Source organism: Anoplopoma fimbria, chromosome 9 (genome assembly GCF_027596085.1).
Source record: "Anoplopoma fimbria isolate UVic2021 breed Golden Eagle Sablefish chromosome 9, Afim_UVic_2022, whole genome shotgun sequence".
In the NCBI taxonomy this organism is placed as follows: domain Eukaryota; kingdom Metazoa; phylum Chordata; class Actinopteri; order Perciformes; family Anoplopomatidae; genus Anoplopoma; species Anoplopoma fimbria.
This window is the reverse complement of record NC_072457.1, coordinates 5,936,380-5,963,915: the sequence shown is the minus strand read 5'-3', so window position 1 is coordinate 5,963,915 and position 27,536 is coordinate 5,936,380. Positions and strand designations below refer to the sequence as shown.

Here is a 27,536-nt window from a genome sequence, read left to right as displayed (position 1 = left end):
CATAACTTCTCTGCTAAGGAAAGAATTACTGCTGTTGTCTTATGTGCTGTCTCTGTACAAAGCAGCTAACGGCATAAAAATCACAGTTTTAAAATAAATATAGCTGACCTACTAAGGAGGTGTACAACGTTTTTAAAAAGCCGCAGCAAAGATGTTAAAATATAAAACTCTGTGCTGGAGAGACTTGCAGTGCATGAAGCTTCCTAAAGACAAAAACCCTCCATTCAGACTGAAATCACATGACTCCTACTGCTCCAAATTAAATCTGGTATTTGGCTCTTTGCTGAACATGGTGATAGTAAGTTGTTTGTCCTTTAAGCAGGAAGCCCAAGAAAACATGAATCTTTTAAAATAAGCCACAAATATAAAGTTTCATTAAAAAAAAAAGGTTTTGTTTAATTTACTAAAATAGTTTACCACTGCAGTATTTGGCAAACAGACGAAATTAGTGCTTCTGTTGTTCAGAGTGAGTTTTAACTGCAGCAGGACAGCGTATGAGGAAAGAAACATAAACTAGTGTGTTAACACTGATGAAGGAACATGTCACCAGGTTCAACAGTGAGGCTCATTAATGAGCTTTTAATAGTTATTTATAGCACTTATTGCATTCGTATTAGTTGTTGCACTTACTGTATTCGTATCAGTTCGCTGCACTTATTACTACTGCACTTATCCTATTCGTAGTAGTTTGTAGCACTTATACTTTTGCTCTGGTTTATGCTCTTAGATGCTTGTTTAAGAAAGGAGATGCACTTATGACTTCTGGTGACTAGTAGTTCTCTTGAATACCTATGTTGAATACACTTCCTGTAAGTCGCTTTGGATAAAAGCGTCTGCTAAATGACTGTAATGTAATAATGTAATGTAATTTATGAAAACTACATTAGGCTTTTGACTACATGAGCAATTAGAGAATAAATTAATTTTTGGTTTTGATCTTCTTGATTTGATAACAATCAAACAATATATAGAATATTCAAGTGACCATGTGAATGAGCAATTGCCAAAACAAGAAATGTTCACGTTAAAGTGCTTATTTTCTGGTATGTATTCAGTAAAACGCAAATGTCAAGCATAAATTTAACATCAGTGATGTGATCAGAGGTCATATTTGTACTTATTGCACTGATTTGGGATTTTGTATTTAAGTGAAACATATTCACAATAAACCTAGACATCACCCACAGTAAAACACAGGAGGACAATAAGTTGAAAGATTTTTTTAATCAGTAAAAACAGGTGCAATATTTCACATGTAAACAATTGCAGCATCTCATTCTCAATACCTGAATAGTTACAAAGAAATCATATTTTAGTGACTCGAGGATTCCTGTAAAAATAGATCAGTTCAACAAAAGAACAATATCCCTTAAAAAAAAGAAAAAGAGAAAAGAAAGTTTTTGCTAATTATTCAGAGTGCTCAAATGCAGACGCCTCATCTTTAATATTAAATAAGTCTCAGCTTCATTCGTAGGCCTCTCTCCCTGCAGCCAAATTCCACATCACTAACCTGTAGTCTCACACTCACAAACCACTGCACATATATTAATGAGCAAAGCATGATGGGAAAACATCATCATCATCTTCTCTCAGCCAGTATAGCAGCATAATAGTGGCTTTTATAGTTCCCTCAGTGGCGGAGAGAGCCAGGCCTTTATTTCTAATACTCCCTCCCTCATCCACTTTTACATTTTGTCCTGATAAATCTCCCTAAATGTACTTTTCCACAGTATTTATTCAATCAGCCAGAGTCAGGCACTACACTCTGCTTTTTCCCCTAAACAATATTAAAGATAAAATATGCCTGTTTTCAAAATTGATTCACATCACTCCTATGGTCTAACACAGTCCAAAAACTAATCAACATGTGTACTATCGCTCACTTGTGAATAAAGTAGTCTAAAATAGTCCAAACTAATTTGAAAAATATATAAGGGCCTAATAAAGTGGCATCTTATACTTAAACTTTATTTGAATGCATCATTGACGTTACAGAGCTGTCTGACATTGCGTTATGAGCGTTGTTGTCACTACCGCATTGCATTTTGGGATATTTATGACGGCTTAATGTCTAGTTTTGCATAAAAATAAGTTTTATTGGAAATAGTATATAACTCGTACTGGTTTTAAACTAAGGTTTGGGTCATAATAAAAATTAAAAAATCACATACTGTTTTAGCGTGTCAGTATGGAAAATTCTGCAATAGAATAAAGCAAAACATGCATTGCCTTGTGTGGGTCAAAATCATCTTCCATTATTTGTCAATGGAGCAGCTCCAGACTTCATACTTAATACATTTAATATACTCTTGTTTCTGGATTTGAGAGAGAGAGAGAGAAGCTAATGCTCACAAATGTTGGTTTAACTATAATAAGCCAAGAAATTTAAGAATTAAGAATTCTTAATTTAGGTGGTGTTCTTCTTTAAACTACCATGAATCAAACTTCTTCTGACATCATTCCTTTCATAGATAGGCTTTTAATGTGAAAAACATCTGGAAGTGTTGAATCATAAGCGTCACACTGATCAGGAGTAAGGCAAAGAAGGAAAAACTGGAAGTAATTAAGAATGCAAAAACCAAAGCTATAATGAAAACAATATTTCTCTTTAAAAAAAAGAAAAGAGAGAAACTGTAGAAAAGTAGTGAGTCCAAAACAACTCTGATGATATAATGAATGATGTGGAAATGATGCTGAAAGCTACAGGTTATTTAAACCGCGTCAATGATTTTCCTCTTTTTTGAGACAAATTCTTCAAATATCTTTTGTATGAGAGTTAACGGTTCCTCAGGGAATGTAGAGAACTGGGCTGCAGGTTCTGTGTAGAACGTTTAACTCAGGTTACGCCTTCACCTTTCAACAAAAATGACACTTTTGAAAGCACAGTTGGCACTTAATTCTCATACTAGTGTGTATTCCTAAGAGTGGATACGCCCACTATGACGACAGCACCTCGGAGCATTATGTCTCCTACAAACACTGCTGTTTACCCATCCAACTTCTTTGTTTCCTTTCTCTTTTTAAGTGTTTCCTTACTTCCTACCCGATTTAGCAGCAGGCTTAGATTTTCTTCTGACAGATCAAAGCTGTCATTCCATCCTCATTCGCTCTTTTCCATGACATGAAACTATCAGGTCATATCTCAGGTCTAATTCCATCAATTTTCTCCTCCATTTCAGTCCTTCTTTCATTTTCCTGGCCCTCTTTCCTCCCTGCAGACTTGTGGTCAGGAGGCCATGTGGCTTCTTCTCTGTTCTGCCTCTTTCCTCTCCACCTCTGCCTGCTCTTTGAACTCTGTCCTGTCCTTCAGCGCCCTCAGCAGGACCCTGAGCAGTGTGTTCTCGTTCAGCAGGCTCTCCGAGGTGTCCGCCAGCTCCTGCAGCCTCCTCACCGCCTCCCCGAGCTGCCGGCTCTTCTCCCGGTGCTGTTCCTCCAAGCTCTGCCGTTCCCTCCTCAGCTCCGTGTTCTCGGCTTCCAAGCTGAGGGCGTCGAACGTCAGCCGTCGGTTGTCGCGCCACAGCTGCGCCAGCTGTTGGGAGAGACGTTCGCGGGCGTGACGCAGCGCTTGAACCTCCCGCTGGAGAGCCAGGAACTCCGCGCGGAGGATGGAACCGGGTCCTAGACCGTCAGCCTCGCTGGAAGCTGGAACCAGTTTGTCTGCATATTGTACGGAGCCGGAGTGCTGCAGGATGAAGCGAAGCAGGTTGGGCAACGTGATGGGCAGGTCCTCGGGAAACTTCACACTTGAGTGTTTTCTTGAAGAGAGCGGAAACAGAAGGAAGAGTGAAAAATTTAAATTAATTCATAAAAGTGTGGTGACATTTTGTTTTAATGTGTATATTTATTTTTTATTTTTTGCAAAACCTTTTGGGGATAATAAAGTATCCACTCTGGAAATGATTGTATGTTGACCTGTGTTGAAAAGAATACTAGAGCTCCAACTGACACTTATTATCAATTAATCTGCCAATTATTTTCTGGATTCACAGATTGATTGCTTTATAAAATGTCCGAAATATATAAAAATGTCCTTAAACCAAAAGGGACACCTTGTCAAATTATTGAATAATGCAAAAGCCTTAAAATATTAAGTTTACTTTCACATAAAACAAAAAAAATGTCTTATATCTAAGACACAGATATAAATGTATTATTTCTTTTGTTTGACTTAATCGACTATTCGTTTCAGCTCTAAAGAGGACTCTGGTCACTTTTAGCCAAATATCCAGGTATTAGTGGAAAGAAAATGTGTGTGTGTGTGTGTGTGTGTGTGTGTGTGTGTGTGTGTGTGTGTGTGTGTGTGTGTGTGTGTGTGTGTGTGTGTGTGTGTTTCTTACCTGTATTTGGGAAACAGAAGAATAGAGGGAACATGATCCACCATGAACTCCCAGGGAAGATCATTACGCGCAACATTCACCCTACACAGAAAAAAAAATGTGGTTATATTATTTTTATTTTGTCTTAAAAAGGGTGGACCAGAAAACTAAAGGTTTACTGTTGAACTGAAATTAAAACAACCAAAAAAGAATATATTACAACACACAGTACTGCCACAATACCTGCATCAGATCAAACATAAAAACAGACTGTACCTGGCCACAGTGATGGTGCTGTTTCCCTGTAACAATCTGGCCAGCTGGATGATGACGTGGTTGAGAACGGAGCAAAATCCACACCACTGAGTGTAGTAGAACAGCAGCACATCCTACAGAACACACACACAAACACACACACACATTTATATTTTTCTCCACAGATCAAGTCAGTAAACTCGATACTGAATCCTTCACACAAATGGACCAAGACTGAAAATGTTGAGAGTGAAAACTAAATCGAGTCTCTTCTCACCTTCTGGAGGTCCATGACGGAGGGCAGGAAGGAGGAAGTGGTCAGTTCCTTGATGAGGAGGCGTGGAGGCGAGTGCTGCCCGGTCTCCTCCTCCCTTCCTCCTCCTCCTCCTCCTCTCCTCTCTTCTTCTCCCACCAGGTGTCTCTGTAGGAGGCTGTATGGAGCACTGAAGTTCCTGATGAAGGCCTCTTTAATAAGAAACACAAACACAAACAGAGTGAATACAGAGACTTATTACGGTGGATCAAGAGACGCATGCAGAATGGTTAAAAAGTACATTTGTTTCAGTTCATTAGAAACATGAAAATGCAGATTACCATGAAATCATTAGAGCCAAACATAACATTTGCATTTTTCCTGTGAAAAAGTCAACACATAGAGGTTCAAAAGGAAACAACACCATGTGTCCAAGTTATTTCAAGCCTCATTGCAAACCTCCAAAACATCTGGACATACTCAGTATGCAAAAGACCGTGAAACTAAGATATGAGCTGATCTGCTGATATGCATAATATGCAAAAACTGCTGTTTGCTTTGAACTTAATGGTTTGATGATGCCTCGGATTTGCACTTTGTACATGGAATCAATGAACCTAAACAGACATGGTAACCACACAGTAATATCCTTAACTTTTCATTCAGATTTCACAGAAATTACCAATATTTAAGCAGGCTTTACGCATGAAATGTGTTTCTAAACTATGGCTGCATCCAACTTATTGGACTTAGCCCAGACAGGCCTTTATTCTGCAGATCTAAATCTAAATTTGGAGTTTAGCAAAACTGATTGTGTAGCCTATTATACTGAACAATAGCCACTTTTCAATAGAAATACGAGTGTATCCATTAGAATGAGTGTAAACTCTCCAATGTTATGCATACTCTGAGAGATATGTGGATTTTAAATGCATCACTTTTGTACTGTAAACTATTGGATGGATTTTGGGCTATTAATGACGCATTTTTAGGGTAGATGCCAAAGCAATGGTGACACGACTTCTCAAAAATTGCTAAATTTCATTAACTCAAGAGAAGTAATGGGGTCAGTGTGCTTCAAAAAAAAAAAGTGCTTTTTGGATCATGACACAGCATCTGAGACCAACCAAGTGTGTGGTGAGAGCAGGCAAGACTTTAGCTTTTCTTTCAAGCTTCCTTTTTTAGTCTTTACGCAACTATATCTGTCACTTTTGGTGAGGGCAGCTAAGTGCAACGCTATGAATAACTTAGAAGGAATGTAAAATTGTGCACCATTGATCACATTAAAATGATAACTGCATCCCATCTTTCTCCTATGAACTTCGAATGTGGCCATTTGGAACAACTATAAACTCTTTTGCCCTTAGACGTGATCTGACGACATTTTGTACAAAACTGTTTGTTTCGAGCACATCCTCAGTCTTTAGAGCTACAGCCCAAATAAAACAAAATACTGCCCTAGTCTTACCCAGAGACTCTGTCAGCGTGGATGCTGGGCTGCGGTGGAGAACGTAATGAACCTCATCCTTCAGGTTCACAATCGCTGCAAACGACCCGTCGCCGTGTGAACCGGCGCCCTGGTGAGGAGGAGCACTCCTGTTGCCTGTCGCCCCGAGCCTCACCGCCAGAGGCCAGTTCAGAGCGACATCCAGCACATAAAACCTGAGCGTCCTGTTGGTCTGACACCGCAGCCCTGTGATGCCGTCTCCACCCTGCTCCGGGGCGGAGGACGGAGGGGTGGAGGAAGGAGGAGGTGTGAGGGGAGCTCCCTGCAAGTCCGGCTCCTCTTTGGCTTGTGATTCATTGAGTTGAGGTTCTACTTTTCTGCAGCAGGCACTGTATTGACTGAATGGGCTGTAGCTGTTCAGAAAGTTGGTACAGCCCGCTGAGGTTGTGGTTTTGATGGACACAGCAGGTAGTTGGTGTAGGCAGCAGTGTCTGAGATAATCCTGCAACATGTCTCCTCCCTGAGCCGTGGAGGAGGAGAAAGAGCAGCGTACGGAGGAGCTGGTCAGGCTCGACCGTGACGAACTGAGGCAGACCTCGCACACACTGGTACTGGACTCTGGGAGGAGAACCGACTGGCAGCACAGCGGGTTGGAGGAGAAACCGTGGTTATTGTTGACACAGGAATGGTAACGCACAGCAATGTCTGCAACCTGAAAGACAGGAGAAACACAAAGTAATAAGAGTATATACATATATATATATATATTAAATGTAAGCAATACAAATTAACTGGTAGCCAGTGAGGGAAGGCTAAGATAAGGGCGATGTGGTTTGTGTCCTCTCTGCCCTGCTCCATGTTTTTTATTCATATCATTCTTGCTAAGTTTAATTTTGTTACTCAACCCTTCTCTTGTTTTTCAACCACTTCCCTTCCTTTCTGTGTGTTCTCACATCTCCCCTATCAGTCATCCGCTACATATGCCAGCCCAATTCTCTTTGTTCCGACAGACCTTCTGGCGTTTTGGACTCTTTCAACTGCTGAGACTTAAATAAATCACTAAAGTAAGCCTACTGCCTCCCTGACACTTCTTTGGGTCAGAGCCCTGTTTGAGCATCACAACAGTTTGTTAAAATCCTTGCTGCTGCATTTTGAACCAACTGCAATCGGGAGACAACTATGGCTTGAACATGAAAAATGGAGTTACAGTTGTGTAAATAGGATAGATACATTTCTCCAGGTCAGCAGAAGATAGAACTATAATTATGGATATGTTGTTTAAGGGGAGAAAGCATGATTGTTTAACCTTCTTGAGCCTCAAAAACTGAGGTAACAGTTGAATAGGACTCACAGATCTCTTAGGTTTAAAATGTATTGACAGACTAACAAGGTCAATAGCTATGAGCTGAACGGAGTCTGGCGGACTGAATACAATTATATATTTTTATCATTAAGCTGCAGCTTAATGGTTGGCCATACAGCAATTAATATCCATGCAAGTAATTAGAGTGATTGCTATTATCACTAGGTGTTATTGGTACATACACCTGGTTGTATAAAAAACCGAGGACCTAAAACGGAGCCCTGTGGCACACCAAAAGTGTGACATGCAGTAGATGATGAAGCATTGCAAACAACAATCGATTGTTCTATGCCTGAGGTAGGATTGCAACCAGAGTAAAGTAGTATCAAAGATGCCTACTCATCTCAAGGCACTTAAAAAAGATGCTTTGGTCCATTATATCAAATGCAGCACTAAGAATGGTTGGCCCTCAATGTGTTTTTTACCATCCCTGCTCACCTGCTGTAGTAATGGATTGGGTTTGGACCCGAGTGGATTGTGCGGCAGGAACAGCAGCAGTGCAGGACCTTTAGTTAGCTCGTGCTCCAGAAGACGGGACTTTGTTCCTGGAGGCTGCAGCCACTGGAGGACGGTCTCGTGGTGTTCAAACACCCAGCTACAGATGGCCTCTGATGTGAAGTTGCGTTCCCTTCGAGGGAAAATCTAACAAAGGGAAAGGGCATACAGAAATATGCCGGAGCGATACCTTAGTATACATCCAAAATGAAAGTTAAATGTATCCAGCAGTTAATACTAATAACAATCTAAATCAGTGTTTCATGGTCTGACATTGCTCACCAAAGGGGAGTTAAATCTTCTGTAAAGATAAACCGTTTCATCTTCTTTTAGTGAGATGGCATCTGCCACCAGTTTGTTGGTTACAACCCCAAAACGCACAACACCACGGAAATCTGCACCGGAAAAACAGAGACACTCGGGGCTTGAGACATACAAATGAACAACACGTTCTACCCATCATTGCACAGATTTCTTATTTTCAATCTACTCAATGCTACATTCACTGTTAAAAGTTTCCCAAATCTGGTAATTTCTAATCTAATTTTACATGCTTGAATTGACATGATTAAAAACTTTCACAAAGTCAAAACATCTGGATTCAGAGTTATATGATCACTTCGTACCCCTTTTTAGGGCCTGCAGAGCAGAGGACAGATAGGTGATGTACCCCGGCGGCTGAGGAGAGGAGTTAAACTGGAAGAAACCCACCACTCGAGGCTGCAAACACACACAAAAACAACCACTTAACACACATCAAATGGAAATAAACGGCTTAATCAAAGAAGACACATTTGTAAAGACCTAGATTAACTTTCAGGTCTTTCCATAAAGATAGCCGACATTAGCATAAATGTCACTTTTTCAACCAGAAAACACAGTAACGGAAAAAACTCTCCAACATTACCTCGTGATAGGAGAGGAACTCTTCCACTGTGGCTCTTGACGGGAGGTACGTGAGCGGCGTGATGACTCTGAGAATAAAACTTTCCACATATGGAGCCACAAATGGACCCTTGTATTCTATCGGCCCAAACCTGCAGCAAAGAAACACAAAGACAAACGACAAAACGGATCATTTAGGCAATCTCCTACCGACAGCTCAACTGTGGAAGTTAAGTTAATCATTCAATATATAAATTAAATAAAACATTAACATTCGGGGGAAGGGGAAAGGGGCAGAGCTATAATTTCCCACAGGAAATGCAACACATTGATTAAGTGTTGCCAGTGTTAAGGCCGTTGCTTTCTACTCTGTAAACTGATCGCGGGACGAGACGCGTCAGGATTTAAAAACTCTACTGAACAAAGTCCTGGGGGAAACCGTGAAAACACTCATCAACTGAGATACAACAAACCACAGCCACTCATGAAGTGATGGATGCTCTGGTACAACACTTACCACACCTAAGCCCTTTGCTGCATGTCGCCCCCATCTCTCTTTTACATTACATTACAGTCATTTAGCAGACGCTTTTATCCAAAGCGACTTACAGGAAGTGTATTCAACATAGGTATTCAAGAGAACTACTAGTCACCAGAAGTCATAAGTGCATCTCCTTTCTTAAACAAGCATCTTAAAGCATAAACCAGAGCAAAAGTATAGTGCAGAGGCAAGTTACTACGAAAACAATAATTGCAACAGACTAATCCGAATATAGTAAGTGCTACAAACTACTACGAATAGGATAAGTGCAGTAAACAAATATAAATTCAATAAGTGCAGCGAACTGATACGAATGCAATAAGTGCTAAGAGGAAGGCTCCGGGTAGTACTTCTTGAAGAGGTGAGTTTTCAGCCTGCACCTAAAGATGGGCAGCGACTCTGCTGTCCTGACGTCAGTGGGGAGTTCATTCCACCACTGAGGGGCCAGGACAGAAAAAAGCTGTGACCGGGTGGATCGGCCGCAGGGACCTCTGAGCGACGGGGCAACCAATCGCCCCGAGGCAATCTCAATCTTCGCGTCTACACTACACTAAATGCAAAAGAGCCACGAAAAATAATCCCCCCCCAAAAAAGAGAGAAAAAGAATAGAAGAGTGACCACTAGAGACCATCTTACAATTGGAACACTCCAGCTGTGAAGCACTGTCTTTAAGTCTATAAATAACAAAGTACAAAGCAGACCAGCATAGCAACTGTCCTTTCGAAGATACTGAATACACCACACACAGATGTTAAATCATAAGAATCTATTAAAGAAGTCAAAGCCAGCACAACGATACAATGCAAGCTGACTGAATAGCTGTTATAAAGTAAAAGCACCTGCCCTGCAAGATTATTTTAACTAAAACCTGATGAGTTTTTTGGCTATTTTAAGCCTTCATTAAGAAGTCAGACAGGAAATGACAGGAGAACAAGAAATGAGAAACATCGTGGAGAAAATGAACTGGCAAGTGAATGACTTACGTTACAACAACTAGAGTTCATCAAACCACAGCGACCCTACTGTCAACTGAAGCAAGAATGTAAAAGTCACAGTCGTGCTGTTCTGATACATTTTTCACACACATACATTATATCCTATCTTTCATTACAGTTAAAAACACATAACTTTAGAAAGGATGCACGTCTCACCTTCTATAAAACAGATGGATGATCGGGTACTGATAGAAACGGTTCTGCTTCCTGCATTTCCCATGATTCCACCAGCAGTTAACGGCCACAAACTGCACCTGTGTTTGTGTGTATGAGAGAGAGAGAGAGAGAGAGAGAGAGAGAGAGAGAGAAAGAAACAGAGTTAAACAAGCAGAACCATTACCAGACAAGAGATGGAGTACGGCGTGTTATCAGTCAGACATACATCAGATCAGGCTTTATTTTGTCATATTTACAAACTAAAAAATGTCCAAAAATACATGACTGAAGAATTAAATCCCAATAGTCAGACATAGTTTATAGTTAATAATCTTTATGTGAATTTAGGGTTTGTTGGACTTTATAACTACAACAGATTTCTATAAACTCCACATTAACTGAGTAGCTCTTTGTGGCTGTTTAGATTATTACTATAAATCTCTACAATTACTATTTTTGTCTTAGAACTTAAGAGTCCTGGAAACTTCAGATGTTTATGGGCAAGCATGTTACTGTAACAACCAGCCCTGGTTTGTCTGCTACCTTATCAGTGGTCGTCAGATAGGGCGGCTGGTTGCTATTTGATATTCAACACTCCTGCAGAATGCTTGTTGTGTACTCAGGTGTTCCGTACCTGTTTGGCCAGTTTCTTGGCCACCTGCTGCACTTCCTGGCGGGCAGCCATGGAGTGAGCACACCACGGTGCATAGAAGAAGATGAGGGAAACCTCCGCCACACTCCGGAGACGCTCCACCTGGAGTGGAAATGTGTTATGTTATGGATTGAACCGCTGTGCTGGATACTTTTTGAGACCATGCAAAAACACATGAGCAAGTGAGGCGGAGACAAACGTGTCCACCGGTCATTTTCACACAGGAGAAATGTAATCATTACAAGGCTGAATTGAAGCTGTATTGTCCTCTGTAGCCTCGTCCCATTGCTCCTCTGTTACAGCCATCCTCAAACTCATTCACCATGCAAATTTTTACAATTTTACAAATGACCTAATGAGGAGAATTTCAATAACTTCTGACTCCTGTCAAAGCGTTTTGCATCAGTTGTCTGTGAGTCTCACCTGGTCGAGCTGACCCAAGTAGAGGTCCACTACCGGGGCCTCTGCAGAGAAGAAACGCACCGGAGGCCGAGCGGCTGCCACCACATCTTTAGCACGGCTACGGGAAAGAAATGCATTCAATGTCAAAATATAACTCATGATGGAAGCAAAATTACTCTGGGGTTTTCACAGGTGGAGCAAAACTTCCACAGTCACAGAAAGAAGAGGAAGGATGTGACAAGATCTTTTAGCATTTGCTTCAAATTTCAATCTCATGGCTGATAAGAGAAGTTAGAAGGACAAGTCTGTGACGTTTACTGCCTCAATGATTTATCATTGGATTAGTAGATTTACTGAAAAGGAATCACCAATAATTATAACATTTTATTACTTTTAATTTATCCAGCAAACATGCAAGGAATTCTCTGGTTTGCTGCTTTTTATTGTTGTAAATTAAATTAGATTATGTTTTGAATTGTTGATCAGACAACATTTTGAAGATATCACTCTGGGTTTAAGTTTTATAAATAAGACTTTAATTTATTTAAGATCATCTGCGTAACATAATGAAGACCCCAATTGCTTTATGGCTGCAACTAAGGACTATTTTAACTATTGTTCAATGTTTTGTTCAGGAAACAGTGAGAAAAAAATATTATTCATTACATTACGATGTTTAATAAAGACAAAATAGCAAATCCTTTGATTTAAGCAGCTGGAGCTAGATCACATTTGGCATTATTGCTGTATTTAACAAAGCTTAATGATTGATCAACTCAGTTATTTGATTGTTTCAGCTGCACAGATTTAGCAGGAAGTACTTTTGCACTTCTACTTCAATACTATCTTGACTTATGTACTTATACGTGTAATAGTATACTTATTATTCCACCACAACCGGATAAGAAGCAGGATGTTACTCAGATCATTTGTTAGAAATGTCCTTGAAGTTTTCAATCTCTCCACAGCTGGCTCCACAGGAACATCAATCTGTGTTGTTTACTACAGAGTTATGATAGTTACACTGCTGTCTATGCTGTCATTTACAAACACAGAGGCCAAAACCTTATTATTACAATTAAGAAAACTTAAGCAAGGAGTTGGACTTGTCTGTTTAAACGGATTAACCCATTAGTTAATTAATCCTCCTTCTCAGATCAGCTGCACAACACAGTGAAGACCTCCAAGTAGTTACATTATAATCAATAATAGAGAAATAAAATAATCAGAAGCTGCTCTTGGCTGTTACCTGCATGTGAACTTGACGGCCAGTAAGAGCAGGACGCCGAGCACGATAGTCCCGCAGAGTAGAGCCGGTCTCCGGGCCATCAGAAACAGCACCTGCCGGAGAGACTGCCGCACCCGGCGCAGCATTACAGTCTGTCGGCTCCGCGTCCCATTTATACGCCCCGGCCGCTGCTCACACAGACCATTTGCCTTAATAGGGGAGGGGGGGAAGGACTGCTTTGGCTAAAGGGGAGGAGGGGGGAGTTAACCTGGATTGGACATGGTCGCTGTTGGTGTCTAAGGTGGCCGGAAGATTCAAACACGGTCAAACCAACCTTTCTTCCCCACGTCGACTTTTCACTTCCGCAATAGTGACGTCAGGGAGGGACCGTAAAAATGTTGTCGTTTTTTTCAAAGCGCAGCGGTTTTGTTTTTTTACGGTGGGAAATTAGGTGGAAATAAATACGTTATTTACGTAAATGGGGAATTAAATTTGTATGAAAAAATTATTATGTTGTGATTTATCAGCAATTATTGCGGTTGTAGTTATTTTTGCGTATTGAGTCTTTCGTGATTTTTTTAGACAGTCCCTACGTTGTTATGGTGACAGAACACTAGAGGGCGGTCGTTCCTAATTCAATCAATCAAACTTTATTGATATAGCACCAGATAGCACCACTCTCTCCTCACCCTTAAGATAACCATGGTTTTTATTTTATTTTATTTTATTCTTAGTCTTTTTTTAGTTACTTAATTAAAAAACAAGGCTAAAAAGTCTTTCAAGTTTTAGTTAGATTTTTTTAGCTCAGGTTAAAGTGTAGGAACCATAAACATTTATGGTGAAAAGCCTGTACCAAGTCACTTTCAATGATAAACACAAAAATCATAAATAAAAAAAACAATCTACATTATATCAAAGATGTCAGTGAGATATAGTTTGGACTTCATTTAATATTAAACAATATACATTATGTAAAAAGATATTACTGACTCATGGCTTATATAATACTCACCATTAAACATGTGCACCAAGGACCTATAAAAAGTGATGGTTTTATGGATTAATTTACCTAGAGCCAATCTGTTATATTATATACATTAATTCTTTTTTATCTAATATAACTGTGTACAGCGACTATTTAAGTATTTAAGAAGTCAGGCATTTTTCAATAATCTATCCTTTTTCTGCAGTTCAGATCATCTCATCCCCAAACTGTGGTTTTACCTGTCCTTTATAAACATAAATATCCTTACTACATTTAAATTGTCCAGCAATTACTACGTCATGAGAAAAACATATCTACACAACAGGATAACATTATTTAAAAATCTTTATTTTTCCTTTGTCATTATAGAACATTGAAGAACAGAATCACAGTGTAGAACTTTTAAGTGCAAATGAACAATGTAAAAAATAAAAAAAATGTATTTTCTTAGCTCTTCTCACCCATCAAATGGAAACGTATACTGCAAACAAAATGTTTCTGAACAATACAAAAAAAAAAAAAAAAAAAAAAAAAAGGTGCAACAAAATGTTAGTCGGCAGTACCAGCAAATAAAATAAGCTATAAACAGTTTCCCCTTTAAATCATACAAATTATAAAAGATCTGCTTCTGCGTCTAGAATTGAAGAACATACGTTTTGTTTCAAATCTAAGTGAGACATGAATTCTGAAATGAACGCCTGGAAAAACGCTTCAGTGTTGAACATTTGCTCGTAAGGACTGCCTTTTTGTTTACGCTTGAATCATCGGAGGTTCCCATCAGGCCGCAGAACTGCAAACCTCAACATTTGACACATTTGACAATCAGGTCACCAAACCTCGTGCAGTGAATTTTCAGACAGCTCTGTTGCACTAAGAAAGCCTGAACAGCACTAAAGACTTATCTGAACTAATTGAAATTCATGCAGATCAATATTCATATACACACTTATAATGTTGCTTCATTCAAACTGATACTTATAAAGCAGCATTTGTTCATTTTAATTGGTTGTGGATTACATGCCATAAAAGGACACATAATAATAAAAGTCAAACAAAAAATAATTTATCGATACTTGTTTTGTTCCAACTTCAGTCTGTTTGCATCAAAAAAGCTCACCCTTCATCAGACTGCATACATCTCAGTGCTACAAAGCTTTCAGAAAACTCCGGATGCTGCCAGTCTCCACTACCACCTGTGTTTGAACATGACTCATCATTTGCATAACTGCCCTCCAGACCATTTAGGCAATGTGGTTTGTGAATGCACTGCAGTAATTCTCATCTTGTTGGTTTTGTTCCTCCTTCACTAGCTCGTCTTGGTCCACATGGCAACCCATCCAGCAGAGAGACAAGACTGGAAGCGAGAACATTTCTTTTTTTCCCCAACAGCAAATAAGCCAGTCTCGTGTCATGTGAGTATACTGCTAAAAATAAACACTTTTTCCTCTTCAGCAACTGGATTTCTGGCTTCTTTTTTTTTTTTCCTTCTTTTTTTTTGCTGTGAACTGTGCGGCATTAATTTGGGCACTGACTTGCATGCAGTTTGTTACGGCGCCTGTGTCTCTGGGTGCATGAGCTGCTGCACCACCAGGTCTATGTTGATGATGGGACTGAAGTAGAGAGCCCAGTAGAAGAGGCAGTTGCACACAAACTGAGGGACGAAAGGCCACAGGAGGGCGAAGGCAAAGCCCTGCGATAACACCTTCCACAGGTGGTTCCACATCTTGCGAGGCAGAGACCTAAAGAAAGTGGAAGATACAAGTTAGTGCATGTGGCGTTCTCCACCACAGGAGCTGAGCGACCTGGAACTTCACATGCACAGGAGCTTGAAACAGCTGCGATACAAAGCTACAGACTAACTTTATCAATTGAAGTCCCGGAATTGTCTCAAAAAATAGTTTAAACCGTCCAAAAGTCATTGTCAACTGTCAAAAATTCTAAATGTTATCCTCTTATTTTGTTATTGTCATCTACAGTGGTTATTTGCATAAAATACATAATTCAAATGATAAGGAAATAACTTATATTAAATGTTCATTTAAATATTTGCTTTGATTAAAAAAAAACAACAGCTAAATATATTTTAAGCTGCTAAGAGCGAGTATTAGGAAGTTAAAGAGGTCAGGGTTTCCTCTTATATCCATTTATATTGCTTTGAAAACATCCTGTTCAAATAACTGCATTAATTCAATTTTCTCACCAAAAATGACACATCATGAAAAAACATATTATTTACCTTTCGCCCCAAAAGTCAATTTAAGAACAGCGGATCAATCAGGGAATCAACAGATTGCATTTCCCAGTAATGTTCAAGTAGTGTAGGAATTTTGAAATTTTGCAATACTTCTAGTGTTGAAACATTTATCCATCAAGTAGCAAGGAAGGGCGATCAAGTGCTACATATTCATATTTTATTCTCTATTGGAAGAAAATTTAAAAGGCTTAGAATTGACTGCTCTGCATCCCGTATGTTAAGAGGACGCTAGTACAAAGAGATAACACCTGACCCTTCTCCCCCCCCCGTTGTATACCTGATCCTGGCTCTTGTCCAGAGCCCCCACAGGGCGCAGCCCTCCAGCACAGACAGCAGCATGGCGTTAACGATGATGAAGCGAGATGTCCAGTAGTGGACGGCCAGCCAGTCCCAAGCAAACTCTGCAATCAGCTGGTACGGAAGCAGCAGGTACTTCACAAGAAACTCTGCCCACTGTCGCCAACTGGGCTCCAACTAACAGACACAGGAACAGCACAGAGAGAACAGCAGATGACGGGTGAGAAGGGGTTTTAAACAATTAATACAGGAATAAATGTCAGACAGGTGAGACAAAGTTTTTTTTTTTTACAGTAAGATCCATCATCACTCTGTCATACAAAGACAACCTGTTAACCTAAATAGGTACAGTATACTAGATGTTTCAATAAGATGATTATAGCAGTGATATTTCAGTCAGAATAAAGTTATTATCACTTATAACTGCTATCATGATGCCCATTTCAAATTTGGCCAAATATTCTAATGTTGTTCTCTTATTTTTCTACATAAAGTGGAGAAAGAGGGGCGGCTGTGGCGTAGTGGAGAGCAAGGTAGTTCTCCAATCAGAGGGTCGGTGGTTCGATACCCGGCTTCGGCAGTCGATGTGTCCTTGGGCAAGACACTTAACCCCAAGTTGCTCCTGAAGGCTTGCCATCGGTGTGGACTGGATGTTGCATGAATGTTAGTTAGAGTCTGATGGTGGCACCTTGCATGGTAGCCTGTCATCAGTGTGTGAATGGGTGAATGATATGTAATATACTACTGACTGTAAGTCGCTTTGGATAAAAGCGTCTGCTAAATGACTGTAATGTAATGTAATGTAAGATGACCCGGATCCATCGCCTCTTGCCTATATAATAAAATCCCAACTTTTAAAAAGGCCCCTAGGCCTCAAAACCAATCCTGATCTGTATAAAGGCTCAGTAGGAGTGATGGCTGACACCTGGGATAGTGTGACTGCTCACTAGGGATGTTTCAAATGACTAATTTCCCTGACTTTTCAACGGAAGTTTAAATTTTGACTAGTCTAAATGTAAGAAAACGCTAAGAACATACAAAATTCAGCCCAATTTAGTCTATAAGGTCAAACATTGTCCGAAAAATGTTGAGTTTATGATGAGAGCTATCTGAAATTGTTGGTCATGTTGATCTTGTTTTAATATTTAATTAAACTATTTTCTCGAGAATACTTGTCACTTGGTTTGATTAATCTTTGGTTGTTGTTTTTTTTGTTTTCTCAAACCTGTACATGTTCACACACTACATCCCTGATAAACTGACTGCATACTTAATTTTGCATCCTTAAATACATTTATTTTTCTTCAAAGAGTCATGGGTGACTCTTTGAAGAGAGAAGAAATACACTCAGTTCACCTGTGAGCTGAGGAAGCTGCTCTCCATCGACTGGCCGATGTGTGTGATGGCCGGGCAGCAGGTGTGCAGGAAGGGCAGGAAGGTTTCAGAGTAGTCGAATAAATACAAATAGAAGAGTGTGAGACGAGGGGAGCGCTTCAGTGCGTAGAGCAGGAACAGGGACTTCCCCGCATTAGTAGCCTGGCAGAAAAGGGGAGAAGGACGTAGAGTTTGTCAGCTGTTTGTGTAAGAGAGATATGACAAACACACTATTTGTGCGATTCAGTTTATTACAATTATGGAGCATTTTCTTCAATGAAGGGACTGTGCTAGAACACTGAAGCAAAGGTCAAATCCTTAATGACACGTTACGACATTAGTGGAGCTGAAAGCAAAACAAAATCTTTTACACAGATTTGTTTAGAGCTACTATCGCTTCCAATAAATCTACTTCTTATTTACTCATTTAAAAGGATGAAAAGAAGAACTGAAAGTGCCAAAATACAGAAAGCTGAAAAAGTTACTGATCAGCAGTTTCTTCGTCGCGGAGCAGGAAAGACTCCTCACCTTGTATTCCCAGAGGTTCTGCGGAGGTTTGACCCCCAGGGCTTTCACTCTGTCCAGTTCGGCCAGAACGGCCCGTCGGTGAGCCTGATTTTCGATGTTGTACGGAGGCTTTAACAACTCTTCGTCCCCCAGCATCAACAGCAGCCTAAAGCAAAGAAAATCCACATAAGGATCCCCTTTGATTAGCTGTTCATCGATAGGGTGGTCTGTGCACGTCTGAGCCTCGTTGAAGAACAATGTACTACACTTCACAGTTCTATTATGTAGGGGTCTAAGTGGAGTGAACAGAAATTGTCTTGATATGAAATTTGATTTATCTACCTCCCGTTGACGTTCTCCTGCTGGAAGGGTTCCCTGTAAAGCTGGGCCCACGGCCCCAGGTTCTCCAGCCAGGACACGACTTCCTCCGGCGCCCAGAGAGACACCGATTTACTGATCAACAGGTCGTGCTGCTCGACGACACCACTGCTCCAGTGGAACACCAGCACCAGCAACTGGAAACACACAGACGGTACAGTGAACGCTCGTTTTTGAGAGGCAAAGAAAAGGTTTTGGTGCACAAAGCTGTTGTAGGTGAGGAGGAGAAGGGGATTGACAGGTTTGCATGGCGGCTGGAATCCTTCATAGGACAGACCTGGTGCCAACTAGTCACTCACGGCTCTGGTTTATCCTACATTCAGTTACTGTGTCTTACATAGAGGTCACTATACGTGTTTGACTTAAACCTACAGCAGCATGGTTAATCAGAGTATAACTAAAAGTCTGAATTTGCTCTTACATATAGAATGATTTCAGAAAATTCGGTACTTATCACGTCGTTATAAACAATTAAATACCAATTCTCATTTGCGCCGTTATGCCAATGTATTGATTAACATGTGCGCAGTCATAGACCGAGCCCAGTGAGTGTGTTTATACAGATTCTCCTGCTCTCTATTACCATTTACATGTTAACTGTGTTCTCTTAACTGACTTGAGTTTTGCTAAACCCCCAATTTTTGGGGTCATTTGTTAAAGTAAGGAGAGCAATGTCGCTTTTTACACCAAGAAAGAACCCAATGCTAAAAACTAAATCCCTATATATGATTGCTGTATATGACAACTTATCGCCACTGCTGTAAAATTCCCAGTTGTTAAGCCAAGTGTCCATTTAGCACCACTATAGCTTAAGACTTAAAAATAGTAACTGTAACGACTCCACCTTGGTAAATATTAGTAATGTGAAAAATAGATGTAAACTTGTGATATATCTTTTTAGAATAAAGTTAACGCGATCATACCAATAAAGTAAGCCCTCTTTCTATCGAAGAATAATGATTAACAGCCCTGTGCTGTTTATTCTCCTTCAAGATTTTGTTTTTTCTGGTGGAAAAAAAAACCTTAAAAGCTATAAAAGAGGAAACCTAAACATCTTTGTCACTTTGTCTTTGGAGTTTTGGAAATCAAAAGGCAAGAGCTAAAATCTGAGTCTGTAACCAAGGCGGACCCAGACAAGGAAAGGATTGGTGGTTATACAAAGACACATTAGACTATAGAATTTAAATAATGAATAAATTAAAAGCTCAATTTCCATTTGAAATGATAATACTAGGTATTCTCATACTGGGACGACTTCTCCTAGATTTTTTTCCAGCGTGATTAATTCATAAATCCATGACCTAATGATAAAAAAAAACTAAAAAAAAAAAAAAAAAAAAAACTTACAAAACAAACTGATGCTTTGCACACAGACGAAGGTCCTCTTTAGTAAAAGGACCTGATTCAATAATGACAATATTTAATGAACTGGGGTCAAATAAAAGCCATGATCTCTGCTATTTACATGCTGTCAGCAACACACACACACCCACACACACACACACACACACACACACACACTCACACACACACACACACACACACACACACACCCACCCACTGCCACGTAGCAGGACACACAGTCATGTTGCTCCCAACTGCCACATGGACAAAATAAACATGACCTGTCTACATGATGTGAACACTGACCTCTTCATCCACTACTGGGATAACCTCTAAATATTACGTACCAGTGTTGTTAAAATGTACATCAACCGCAAAACGCACTCGTTGAATGTAGACGTATTATTTCGTAAAGAATAAACAGTGTAAGTGTAACATTACCTGACCAGCTTTTAAAGGGTCAGGTTTACACTAATTTCCTCTAAAAAGGCGCATTTGTCAGTATTATGGAGTAAACAAAAAAAAAATAATAATAAAAAAAAATGCATCTTGTAAAGCTTGTATCTACAACAACTTACAGTGACTGTTCCACACAAATCTGCTTCTATACCACACTTTGTAAAGAGACAGGTCTTTATCACTTAGTTTTACTTGCCAATAATTAATCGTATTCTCTATAAAAACAAACAAACTATAAAGTAATGTGTGTTCAAGTGAGGTCAGGTTAGTTGCCTTGTGTACTGACTTTAACATATAATCAGCAACAACACTGGCCAACTATCAATGTGTCAATGGAACCCAATAGGCAGGTTACAAAGTATCTAGGAACCGTGGCATACATTTCTGGGCCATTTGAAGTGAAGATGCACCGATCGCAATTCAATTTAAAAAGTCTGATCTGCCAATTTAGATTTTCTTTCTTTCTAAGAACTCTCATTGAGCATTTAAATTCAATGCTATGGTCATAATTAAACATTGACTATATAATCATTTTGTTAATACATTTTTTTTCAAAACTGCACCAAGAGACAGGGCCTCCTCTCACTCAAACAAATCTCTAAATAAACTTACAAATATAATCCAACTGAAAATGAAAATGAAATGAAAATTTTGAACGTGTGTGTGTGGGATGTGTAGCTGTACTGTGTGCCGCAGATGCCACTGGTTGTTCGACGTGCATTGTGTGCATTGTGTGTGTGTGTGTGTGTGTGTGTGTGTGTGTGTGTGTGTGTGTGTGTGTGTGTGTGTGTGTGGGGCTGTGACTCTACCGTCTGTGTCGCTTTGAGCGCGACGTAAGACCATTATGCGGCACGCGTATTAATACGACCAGCAAAGTCAAAATCAGGCATATGAGACTGATCATTTCAAACTATTGCTGATCAATATGTATATCTCTTCTTTTTACCGCCATCGAGTACTTACAGCCACACAGGAGAGTGCAGTCAGGACTCCAGAGAAGAAGAAGCCCGCTCCTTTGTGCTGGTTCGTCCTCGATCTACCCAAGTTGTCACCGTACCTAAAAAAAACCATGAAGATATTCAATGAAAGGCAGCTCTTTTGCTTCAGACCACAAATGTATCAAATACAAGTGAGCAGATCAGACACAAGGCAAATTCATGGGGATAAGATCAGCACTGTCAAAGGGATCTCTCTTTCACTTGTATTGTGGGTAATGTATGCACCAGGTTTGGACAAGGAAGAAGGATGCATGGAATACAAATGATAGGAGTGCAGTTCTAAATTGATGGAGTGCTCTTTTAAGTGTATACTAAGCTGACACACTGTAACAAAGCTTTACACAAAAAAAAAAAAACTTGAACCACAGATTATACTGTACTACCTCTGGAAGGCCAGCAAGCTCCGGGAGATTTTGGGGTTCGCCTGGATCTCTTCTCTCCTCCGCTGAACGACCTCACTGAACAGCTTGTCAGTTGCATCCCTGGAGAGGAGAGCATTAAGTTATGAAGTGCAATTAGTAGAGAAAAGTAAAAAAGTGTCGAATGTTCTTTGGGTTTATCTTTAGCATCGACCAACCTAGTTCATGATCCACAGCCATGTTGAGGAAAACGTATAGTTATTCTGCTTTGAAACTGTTTAGTCAAACTCTTAAACATTTGGAAAATGTTACAACTTACTTACTAGACAAGTATAAACACCCCTAAAAAGTATTTTCCTTTCCCAGACTAATGTCCATTACGGTGTACAAATGTAATCCCATACTGTAATATAGTAATATAGCATAATAATAAACATTCTTATAAACCTCTTCACTTCCCAGGTTCTTTGGTGAAACAGCATGTGTGTCTGATTGCAACAGCTTGCTTCCTCTTATTAAAGTAGAAAAAAGGAAATGATTTTGAAGATATTTAAAATGTTGAAGTAGCTGTGGTTGGTACTTTCTAACACCAACTCCATACATTTGAGTACATACTTCCATAGTGAGCTTTTTTTTTTCTTCCTTTCACTCTCTAAATTCCTGACCGATGAGCAAAATATATTTTTGTTTACTTGTTTTGGAACAGTGTGAAAGTGAAACCATGCTAGACGAGGCAAACAGACTATATAAAAACAAAAACAATATTATTTTAGACCAGATACTTAAAGGGAAAGTTGGACACAAGAAATGTGCTACTGTCTCAATCATCATTCATTAGGCAGACAAGCTAAATACAGCAGAGCGGGCACTCCAGCAGTGACCAGTCAGCCAGGAACAAAACTCAATTCACCCCCAACTGTTGGGGTAACTTGGTTAGTTTAGTTATGAAAGATTGGCTGGATGTGGAGTCAAAGACGTGTCTGCACCACTGCAGATAAGTCATAAATCAGGATTATACATCTGCCTAGAAAAAGTCTTATTTAGAGAGTTCTACAACGGTGGCTTTTGTTTTAACATTAAGCATTTGAAAACAATGGCTTCTTTTATTACTTACAAAAAGGTTTTGTAGAAAAACAGGTTTATATTCCCTTAAGTAAGGCAATGTTTTAGTATTGGTACGAATACCTGGGTATTGGATCGGCACTAGTATCACAAAATGTCAAATATACCCAGGCCTCAACATATACAGTTGTATTTGAACAACACCAGTCACACACACAAAAAAACCATACGTTTTTTAGTGTGTAGAAGTCGTCAGTAGGTCTCTGTTCTCTACTGTACGTGAGAGAAATGTGAATACCGCGGTCAGAAAACCAAACATTCATTCCCTGATATGGTCTGTCTGTGAAAGGCATACCTCAGCAGTATGTTGATTTTAGGAAAGCCTTCCCACTTCTCCCGGCACTCTGGGCACTCATTCTTGCGTGAGGACTCCCACCACAGAGCCAGACAGTGGCGGCAGAAGTTATGGCCGCAGGTCAAGGTGGTGGGGTTCACTAAGATGTCGTAGCAGCAGTGGCACGAGAATTCATGTTCTGAGATGTTGGTGGTGGAGGGCTTCGACTGAGGAGATTCAGATGAGTGAGGCGGGTCGTCCATCGGTGCTTCCAGACCATCATCGGATGAATCCCACTCCATCTGGTTCAACATATCCAAGTCTGTGTAGGAGGAGCAACGAGGTCACAAAAGAACTAAACAGAGAAAGTGACAGAAATATACAGTACGGGTAACACATTTCAAAAACTTCTCAAGCCCTGACTAATTGATTAATGGGCTCATTGTTTCAGCACTGAAAGCTCTTCACTGCTTTACAAAAAGGAATGCAGACTTGAGGTTTCCTCTGATCATTATGACAACTCCAGCAAATATCTAGTTTGTTTATGATTTCCATGCAATGCGGAAATGAATGGTTGCCTGTAAGGCATTTGAATATGGTCAGCATTAAGGTTTTTCATTGGGTTTAGGGAAAATTTGCAAATTACAGCCTGTAATAGCTTGATTTCTTGCATTATAGATCTTATGAGTAAGTCCAGTTACACATGTATTATTTTGCATTTTTCAAACATCATCTAGTAGCATTAAGAAAACAATGAAGGAAGTCTGGGCTAATCCCACCTGAAACAGGTTTGGGTGGATTTTTGCAAAATGGATTGCAACATACCCAGAAGTAGGCAAGAGTGCAATCATAAATCAATACATCATTCAGCAGTTTGATGTGACATTGAGTTCATGGAGCCCTGCTATATTGGGGGAAAAAAAGTCTAGAAGAAGTCAACTGCCACAAGACAGCCTATACAAATGTAAACGTTGATCTATTAGATATTAGGAAAAAAAGGCCACATTATGTATCGCACAGAGACGTAAAACCTTGAAGTCAACGTAGTACAAATATACCTAAAAACATATAGATATTTATATGAGGCCAGCTCTTTTGCTTTAGAACAAAATGTATCTAATGCAAAGGAACAGATCAGACACAAGGCAAGTCCATGTGGATTACATCATCACTGTCAAAAGGATCTCTAGGAAGATAATAGAATTTAAAAAAAAGACACAAACTTCAAAGTGTAACTACTAAAAAGGTCTTTAGAGTAGAGCTGTAGGATTCCCCCCCATGGATTGAATCAAAATGTACAAATATACCTAAAAACATATAGATATTTATATGAAGCCAGCTCTTTTGCTTTAGAACTAAATGTATCTAATGCAAAGGAACAGATCAGACACAAGGCAAGTCCATGTGGATTACATCATCACTGTCAGAAGGATCTCAGATAATAAAAACACAAACTTCAAGGTTTAACTACTAAAAAGGTCTTTAGAGTAGAGCTGTAGGATTGAATAACACATGACCTGGGAGGTCTTGGTGAGTTGGTATGGAAGCTGAAACCATGAAATCCTATGTTTTCTATGCAAAAAATCTTAATATGTAAAGTAACCAGTAACTTAAGCTTTTTAAATGAATGTAATGGAGTAAAAAAACATCCCCTTTAGACATGCTGTAGAGCAGAATGTGGCATGAAAAGAGAAGAGGCAAGTTACAGATCTGTGAAGCAGAAAGAACAGGTAAGGTAACATAATTAGCTTTAGGACTGCAATGCTAGGTCCAATGCTAACGTTAGCATAACAATTAACACCAGGAAGGGAAAGCCATTAAACAAAAAGACAGTCAGTTTTACCTCAGGAACGGAGGAGGACATCACTCTCAACAACTATGGTGAGTTAACCTCGGATCAGACCGTCCACAGAGGAGACACACATCCTGCCCGAGCAGCTAGCTTAGCTGTCTCCATGGCTTCGACTCTGCGCTGCTGCGTGGAAAGCCCCCTACGCACACGGCGGCGCGCACGTCCGCGTATCCGCCTGCGGGTCCCTGACGTAACGCTCGTCATTGGAAGATGTGGTAAAGGCATCTGATTTGGCTTTAGTTCAAAGTTCACATCAGATTATGTCACTGGAACTCAGATTCTGGGCTAAAGTGTGAGGTTTTAGCTATTCATGACCATGATAATAACAAAACAGTAACTTATTAATTTAAGATAAGATAAGATAAAATAAGATAATCCTTTATTAGTACCGCAATGGGGAATTTTACAGGATTACAGCAGCAGAGAGGATAGTGCAAACAAGAGACATAGTTAAAAAAAAAAGATTAAAATAAGTATTATAAATAAGCAAATGAGCAATAAAAAAACAGTAAAAAAGTCATAGTCAGTATAAGTCATAGTTATGACATAGTAAGTCATAATTATGAGACAGTAAGTCATAATTATGAGACAGTAAGTCATAATTATAATAATGATAATAATAATGGATTTTATTTACATATTTTTACACTTTAGAATACAATGAAATCTCAAGGTGCTGATGAGATACTTAGTCATAATTATGAGAAAAGAAGTCATATTTTTTTAGATGCTTAGTCATAGTTATGACATAGTAGGTCATAACTATGAGATAGTAAGTCATAAATAAGATACGATACTTATTCATAACTATGAGAAAGTATCTCATAATTATGAGAGAGTAGGTCATATGATAGTAGATATTCCTTTATTGATCCCCATGGGGGAAACTCGGGTGTTGCAGCAGCTCAAGTACAGAGTAAACAGATTACGATAATAAATAAAAGATATAATAAAATAAAATAAAATAGAACTATAAGACAGCAATGTACAGTATATCTACATGTGTGCAATGTGTGATGATGATATACTAATTCATAATTAGAATAAGAATCATCTTTATTGGCCATATATGCATATGCATACAAGGAATTTGACTCCAGTTTCTTTCACTCACATTTACACGGAAACAGACAAATAAATAAATAAATGAGATAAAAGAAGAACAAAGGATACACATTCAACAAGTATGTACACATGAAATATAAAATGCAAAAGTATATATAGGAACATAAATATATAATAATATTTATTTATTTATTTCATTACTCTGGCTTCAATACTTTTGTGCCCAAATTGTTGTCTTCACTTTTTACTAGTTCTCTAAAACAGTGGTTCTCAACGTTTTTTCAGTGATGTACCCCCTGTGAAATAGTACCCCCTAACCATTTTTGGTTGAAATAAAGATGTAATGCTAAGCGCTCTGCCATCAGTGTATGATTTATTAAAAACCTGTGCAATACAAATACACCGTGCAATTATAGTTATAATAGTTAGTCTGTCTGTACATATAATATTTCAATTATTGTGGATTTTACTGTTTTTTATTGCTATTTATAATAGTTGTTTTTTTATTGCATTTTATTTTTTATCTTGTCTTTCTTTTACTATGTCTCTTGTGTGCACTTTACCCTATGCTGCTGTAATCCTGCAAATGTCCCCGCTGCGGGACTAATAAAGGATTATCTTATCTTATCGTAGTTGTATAGTATGTGTATTTATTGTCTGTGTCTGTGTAGTTGTATAGTATGTGTATTTATTGTCTGTGTAGTTGTATAGTATGTGTATTTATTGTCTGTGTCTGTGTAGTTGTATAGTATGTGTATTTATTGTCTGTGTCTGTGTAGTTGTATAGTATGTGTATTTATTGTCTGTGTAGTTGTATAGTATGTGTATTTATTGTCTGTGTAGTTGTATAGTATGTGTATTTATTGTCTGTGTAGTTGTATAGTATGTGTATTTATTGTCTGTGTAGTTGTATAGTATGTGTATTTATTGTCTGTGTCTGTGTAGTTGAGCTGCTGCAACACTTGAATTTCCCCCATGGGGATCAATAAAGGAATATAATTATCTCTCTCTCTCTCTTATTAAACTGTCAACACTGAAGATTGCATTGTTGCATTGAATTCAATTTATGGACTATATTTTATTGAATATTTATTAAACAACAATTTTGAAATAATTTCTGAATGGATGCTAATTTTAAATATAAAAGAACCACTGCTGTAAAAAATCCCGTATTACCATGCAGTACCACCGCTCTGTCCAGCAGATGGCGCTGTGATCCTGACTCACCATCACAGCCGGCAAAAAAAACAACAACAGAAGAAGTGTTGACGCAACTAGCT

At 39.1% G+C, this 27,536-nt stretch overlaps 2 protein-coding genes across 2 annotated transcripts; both read right to left on the bottom strand.

Annotated features, from left to right (window-relative positions):
* Positions 1-1,217: 1,217 nt before the first annotated feature.
* txndc11 (thioredoxin domain containing 11) lies at positions 1,218-13,296 on the bottom strand. Its single transcript, XM_054604436.1, has 13 exons — positions 13,010-13,296; positions 11,782-11,878; positions 11,341-11,460; positions 10,707-10,804; positions 9,037-9,166; positions 8,756-8,849; positions 8,412-8,524; positions 8,073-8,276; positions 6,293-6,983; positions 4,849-5,036; positions 4,593-4,705; positions 4,338-4,418; positions 1,218-3,755 (listed from the first exon to the last, which is right to left on the bottom strand). Exons 1-13 carry the CDS (start codon positions 13,132-13,134, stop codon positions 3,227-3,229), a joined length of 2,583 nt encoding a protein of 860 aa, XP_054460411.1. The 5' UTR covers positions 13,135-13,296; the 3' UTR covers positions 1,218-3,226.
* Positions 13,297-14,303: 1,007 nt separating this feature from the next.
* LOC129095856 (bifunctional apoptosis regulator-like) lies at positions 14,304-25,356 on the bottom strand. Its single transcript, XM_054604441.1, has 9 exons — positions 25,183-25,356; positions 23,361-23,661; positions 21,968-22,066; positions 21,550-21,643; positions 18,748-18,920; positions 18,427-18,571; positions 17,881-18,060; positions 16,505-16,701; positions 14,304-15,712 (listed from the first exon to the last, which is right to left on the bottom strand). Exons 2-9 carry the CDS (start codon positions 23,651-23,653, stop codon positions 15,520-15,522), a joined length of 1,374 nt encoding a protein of 457 aa, XP_054460416.1. The 5' UTR covers positions 23,654-23,661; positions 25,183-25,356; the 3' UTR covers positions 14,304-15,519.
* Between the last annotated feature and the right edge of the window lie 2,180 nt (positions 25,357-27,536).